At 44.5% G+C, this 6,494-nt stretch overlaps 1 protein-coding gene across 1 annotated transcript in view; it reads left to right on the top strand.

Moving 5' to 3' along the window:
• Positions 1-430: 430 nt before the first annotated feature.
• LOC129343819 (potassium voltage-gated channel subfamily KQT member 1-like) overlaps positions 431-6,494 on the top strand; it is a 513,626-nt gene continuing 507,562 nt past the window's right edge. The window contains exon 1 of the mRNA XM_055000183.1: positions 431-834. Coding sequence (XP_054856158.1) covers positions 431-834 — 404 coding nt within the window. The remainder of the gene's footprint in view (positions 835-6,494) is intronic.

Here is a 6,494-nt window from a genome sequence, read left to right as displayed (position 1 = left end):
CTCCTTTATTTTTAACAACCATTCCCCACAGTTTTTGTGTGGCTGCAGGGAACTCAAGTTGGGAACTCAGGCTCAACTCTTTAAAAACCTGCCTATTTAGCTTGAACCTCAGTGCAGGCTCTGAACTGGCTTTGCTTTTTACATGGCAGGTTGACTTTAATTGTCCTCCCCCTTCAAAGTCCTCACGTACTTCTTTCCAGTGTCTATTACTTGAGACTTCCATTATCTAAATATGTTCTTGTGATTTAATTTCAGAGACTGGATAACAGGTGACAGGCTGTCTGTGGACACTGCCGTTGCAAAAGAGTTCCATGATAATGCTCAGTATCTTACTGGGTGGCTGGAGAGCGCAACCGGCAGAAAGGACATACAATACCTTTTATGATTTTAAATATTGATCAAGGTGAGCCATACCCTGCTTCGTTACAGAATGTCTTTCGGTAATGGTGAAACTGGTGGGCACCCAATGTATAAGCTTTGCAGTAGAGTTCAGCATTCTGACTCCCAGGTGGGGAATCTCAACGGACATAGGAAGTCTGCAACCTTGTTGGAAGTAAGAACAAACTTAAGCAATATGCAATACTCTTCTGTGGTCCTTGACGCTGATTCTTTGGTGACAAATGGATCAAGAATTCCATCAAACTCCGGAGAGGAAAGCACGCAGGATCCTGTTTTCCAGATAAACAGCGAATCTATGACAGCAAGTGAGGTACGCCGGGCCTACACTAAATGCTTTTATGGCCCATACTTAACCAAAACTAGTATGCAGGGAGATGTGTACAATTTTCTGGAACGGCCTAGTGGATGGAAGTGTTTCATTTACCATTTTACAGTGTAAGTATCTGCTTTTTTCATAAGATTATTGGTATCAAGCTTATTTTGGATCTGCGCTTACCTAATTTCACAGAAAGTTACAGCCAACTTGAATGAGGCCCTGGAAGATCTGTGATCAGATTTTCAATTTGTGCATGAAGGGTTTTTTTTAATGGCTATTATAGTAGGCCCTGATTTGCATCTGGGGTAGACTCTCTCGTGCCATTCCCTGACCTCACATAATCCCTTATCGCTGGTATGTGCCTCATTTTTAAACAATTACGGGAAGCCTCAACCTGGATTTGGACTGGAGGGGGCGAGTTTAACTGTTTCCTCTCCTGCTACCGACTCCGTCCAATCAGGGCATCACACAGCAGCAGTTGTACAAAACAGAATTGGATCCACAAAAGCAGTGGAAACCCAATCTCAAGTCTTCCCGAGTCTTCCCTGGTGTGCTCCTTAATACTGACTTAACCAATGAAGTGTTTCCTTGTGAATGTGGATCAAATAAGACATCATTGCTAGAAAATAACCTCTTCCCTCACCGCCTCTTTTGGAAGTCTTATTAAAATTTTTGCCTAAAGATGAACCCCGTCAACAGACTTCTTTTAAACCTGGTGAGAGTCGGTGAAGAATTTGAGCTCTGGACAGGCAGGGGGCTGCTCTCTCAGGGCCAAGGTACAAGTGACGAATGACACTTGAATGGGAATACACGTGAGTCTGTTCACTTGCCGTTCAAGTGTCATTTGTTACTTGTAGCTTGGCCCTCAGAGACTCCTCCATCTTAGCACAAGGATGCTGCTAATCTCCTGAACAGAGTTGCTGCAAAGATGGCAGTGAGAATGTGTACAAGGGCATTGTAGAAATGTTAAGCATTCTTTCTGGTCTACTTGAGCATCTGCCCTGATGATACACTTTCTTTAAACATGGTCGAGCTTTGCTCTATCACAGAGAGAATACAGTATTTAATATTTATTTATGTTTTTTATAGTCTGCAGCGTAAGTATTATGGCAAGAGATTTGTTTTTAACTGTTCATTTCAGGGTATGTTCGGGATACTTGTATTATCAACTAACAGATTTGGTGAACGGCTTAGGGGAATGAGTTGTGTGACTAGTTCCTAAAAGCCAAGAGACAGAGGGCCTGGCCTGTGCTTGTGGCGCTTTTGTCCTTCAGACCAAGTATTTAGTATTGAAGAAGACAGACTTCAGTCTTATACAATGGGATGTAATGGTGTATCTCTGAAGAGGGCTGTTGCAAGGATCTTCATTTATGAGCCCTGTGAGAAACTGCAGGGAGGTTGAAGGCAGGCCATTCATGGCTGATAGTGCAGTGTTTCGACATCGGCAGAAAATGAACTAGAGTTGGTGGCAGGATTTTCCAGTGTTACGTCTTGTGTGTTTTGTGATCTTAAGTTTTAGGATATAGCCTAAAATCTGGATTGTTTTTATGTGGCTAACAGAAAATGGTTTGGCTTTGGATATGCTACGGCTCCTGTAACAAAAGTCTTTCTTCTTCTTTTTTAATTTGCAAGATAATTGAAACTGCATTTTGAGGAACCAGAGAGCTTTTATTCCAGTCATCCCTGGAGGAATGCTGAAGGAACCCGGGCATAGATGTACAATGCCTACTTGTGGTGTATTTTAGCCATGTTTTATTGTTGTAACAAGAAATATAGAAGATGCTATTTGAACAATTTGTCAGATTTTGACATTCAGATCCAAAAATTGAAAATCCTGGAATGCTGAAAGGCCAAAATAAAATGCCTTTTGCCTTGAGCACAATTCCTGCTCTTGGAATCATTAAGTTTACAGTTCAGAAATAACATTAGAGAAGCAACAAAGACGTTTTTGATGCTTTTTGGTTTCACATAAAAAGGGAGATGAGTAACTGTAGAAATTAAATAATACAAAGTATCACCACTTACAGAATAATCTGAAGAAATGAGCTGAGAAGTGGGCTCACGGAAGCTCATACCCTACCAATAATTTTGTGAGTCTTAGAGGTGCTACTGGACTCTTGCTCTTTTCTACTGCTACAGACAAACACGGCTGCCCATCTTGATCTAGCATAATCCTTAACAGTTACACCAGTTCTGCTGTGTATGTGTATGTATATGTGTACAGTGCCATCAAGTCGCAGCCCACTTATTTTGACCCTGTAGGGTTTTCAGGACAAGAAATGACCAGAGGTGGTTTGCCATTGTGTGCCTCTGTATAGTGACCCGGGCTTCCTTGGTCTCCCATCTAAGTACTAACCAGGGCCAACCCTGCTTAACTTCCAAGATATGATGAAATCAGGTTAGCCTAAGCCTTCACTGAGAGCCAGTTTGATATAGTGGTTAAGAGCGCGGGACTCTAATCTGGAGAGCTGGGTTTGATTGCCCACTCCTCCGCTTGAAGCCAGCTGAGTGACCTTGGGTCAGTCACAGCTTCTAGGAGCTCTCTCAGCCCCACCCACCTCACAGGGTGATTGTCGTGAGGATAATAATGACATACTTTGTAAACTGCTCTGAGTGGGCAGTAAGTTGTCCTGAAGGGCGGTTTATAAATCGGATGTTATTATTATTATTCCAGGTCAGGGAATGCAGATGAGGTGCTGTCATTCTAAGGTACGTCCTCCTAGTAGCAAAATTACAAGCAAAAGAACCTGAGATCAGCAGAATGACACAAGACTGTAAAATCTGGTGAAAATGTTCTAAAAATCTCAAAAGACAAACCCAGGGTTGTAACAGCTAACACTGATTGCGAAAGATTGTTCTGTATATATGCTTCCCCCAGAGTAAGTCATAAGAACATGAGTAGCACTGATGGATCAGAACGATGGTCCATCCAGCAGTGGCCAGGGAAGCCCACAAGCAGGGCCTGAAAGGAACAGCCACCTCCTGCTGATGGATTCCCAGCAGTTGGCATGCAGAGGTAGCCTCCTAGGGATCCCGTTCTCCCAGTGGGGGTGGGGACAGCCTGCTTCCACCTTCCACCCCCTGCCTCCACTTACCTGGCCAGGAGAGGAGGGAGGCACAGGAACAGTCTCCCGGGTGCAATCCCGGGGTAATGCGACAGCATCACTGATGTCATCACACCACCCCGAAAGCACTCCTGCGCTTTGCTGTGGGCTGATTTGGGCCCCAAATGGGACAAATTGGGCCCATTTGAGGCCCAAATTGGCCTGCTGAGAAGTGCACTTGCGCGGTGATGTCACCAGAAGTGACATTATTGCGTGGCTATGGGAACACGTGTGCACGGTGCACAAAAATACATTAAGAGGGGGAGAAGGAGGTAAGAGCCAGGTCTCCCCCCCCACCTGCCCGGGAGGGTAAGAAGACCCAGCAACCCTCAGATCTCCCGCTGAACTAGCAGCCCCATTGGGCTATCATGGCTAATAGTTACAAAGCTGCCACCCCCAAATCTGCCCAGCCCTCTTTGAAATCCATCTAAGCCAGTGGCCATCACCACCTCTCACTTGGGTTTCCAGGTCCCTATACCCTCCCAAATGTGGGCTGGCATTTACCTTGTGCTGGCAATGAGGTCTTCTTCACATGGGTGCAAAGCTCGTGTGTGCTCTGGCGCATGTGTGATGACATCACCCCCAGAAGTGATGTCGTCGCACTGGCCAAGGGAGCACTCTTGAGCTCCATGCAGGGCTGATTCGGCCCATTTGGGGCCCAAATTGGCCCCAAACGAAGTGCAGGAATGCTTCTGTGGCTGGCACAATGATGTTACTTCCAGGCGTGATGTCATCATGCCACTTAGGAGCATGCATGCTGTGCACATTCCCGGGGGGCCTGCTGATGGCAGGCAACCTCCGGGAGTTTGCCATCTCCCGCCGACCACTGGCAGGTTAGCGGGTAAGGAGGCAAATCCCCAAGAGTTTGCCTGCTACCGGTGGGCACCTGAGAACTCTACCTCTCATGGCAGTGAGTTTCACAGATTAGCTACCCTTAGTGTGAAGCAATACTTCTCATCTTTTCTTGAATCTACTACCAGTTTCATAGGATGCTTGCAAGTTCTGCTGTTATAGGAAAGAGAGAAAAATGTACCTCTCTCTGCTTTCTCTACACCAGGAGTCCCCAACTTTTTCCAGCCTGTGGGCACCTTTGGAATGTTGGGGCAAAGTAGTGGGCTGGGTACCCCTACGAAGCGGCTGCCACAGGCAGTGGAGCCAAGCCCACACACACACACAAGTGCCAGGGGGTAAGAAACATAAACACGCAGATCATGTAGCTTTCTCTTTTCTGCACTTTCCCCAGCTCTTCAGTATCCTTTCCGAGATGCAGAATGTACACATTTTTCCAAACAAAGCCACGCAGGGCCTTGTGAGAGGGCAAATACTGGCAGTTTTATTCTCAGTCCCTTTCCTGTGGATCCCTAGCATGGAATTTGCCTTTTTAAACAAAATCACCACAGTACAGTTAGCTAACATTTTAAGTGAGCTATCCATTTAATCTCCTAGGCCTCTTTTCTTGGGCCACCAGCTCAGATGCCATGGGTACATATAAGGTGCCTTGACTTGCATCACTTTGCACTTTCATGGAATTTCACTTACGTGGAATTTCATTTGCCATTTTGTTGTCCATTCATCCAGTTTGGGGTGGTTCTTTTGCAGCTCTTTCCACTGATATTTTCCCTTTCCAGAACAAGTTAACGTCATCCACAAATGTCGTTAATTTGCAGTTCATGCCCAGTTCCAAGTAATTTATGAATACATTAAGTACCAATCCCAACACTGATCCTTGGGGGACCACACTGGTCACCTCCCTTCACTGTGGTGGAGAGGTGGAGAGTGCCCTCAAGTCATAGCTGACTTATGGTGCCCTCTGGTGGGGTTTTCATGGCAAGAGACTAACAGAGTTGGTTTGCCATTGCCTGCCTCTGCAAGCCTGGTCTTTGTTGGAGGTCTCCCATCCAATGACTAACCAAGGCTGACGCTGCTTAGCTTCTGAGATCTGATGAGATCAGGCTCTCTTGGGCTATCCAGGTCAGGGCCTCTTTTCTCTGCAAACTGTCAATTTGTTCTCACCCCTTTCTTCCTATTTTCTAACCAATTACCATTCCATGAAAGAACATGTCTTCTTACCCTATGAATGTCCCACTGAATCTAATCAGGTGCTCTTTCAGAAAACATGTATAGTACTGCACATATCATGATAAAACTATTGTAAAGACAAGGCTAGTTTTAGTAGAAACATGTTAAAATGCAGTCACCATAGGGTTACTTAATGGTGAAATTGCTGGTTGTTTCCATAAACAGAGTTCTCTCAAAAGGTATAATCCAATATGCTGCTTTTCTTTGGCTTAGGAGAAAGGATAGGAAGGAGGCTGGTTCTACATCTAAAGAACAAGTTTGATTTTTTTCAGACATTAATAAAAATGAAAGTCACAGCATTTTTTTGAATTTTAGTTATCCTAGAGAGATGTTTAAACTAAACTTTAACCTATAGAGGGAGAACAATGTATATCCTTGCAAAATTGCTTGTTTCCTTTTCTTGGTTCTGTTTTCATTTTTATTCACAAACTTTCCTGCACCTTCAAACCCTATAAGGATTAATAATTGCCATAATCATCACAAGGCAGTATAACCTTTACCAGATTTCTGTGTAGTTTTAGCACCCTCACAGGTATTGTAAACACAGGTGTCTAACACAGATGTGAGTGTAAAAGGTTAAATTGTTAGAAAACAAA

The sequence above is a fragment of the Eublepharis macularius genome, chromosome 16 (genome assembly GCF_028583425.1).
Source record: "Eublepharis macularius isolate TG4126 chromosome 16, MPM_Emac_v1.0, whole genome shotgun sequence".
In the NCBI taxonomy this organism is placed as follows: domain Eukaryota; kingdom Metazoa; phylum Chordata; class Lepidosauria; order Squamata; family Eublepharidae; genus Eublepharis; species Eublepharis macularius.
The sequence above is the reverse complement of the archived record's forward strand: the minus strand, read 5'-3'. Positions and strand labels throughout refer to the sequence as shown.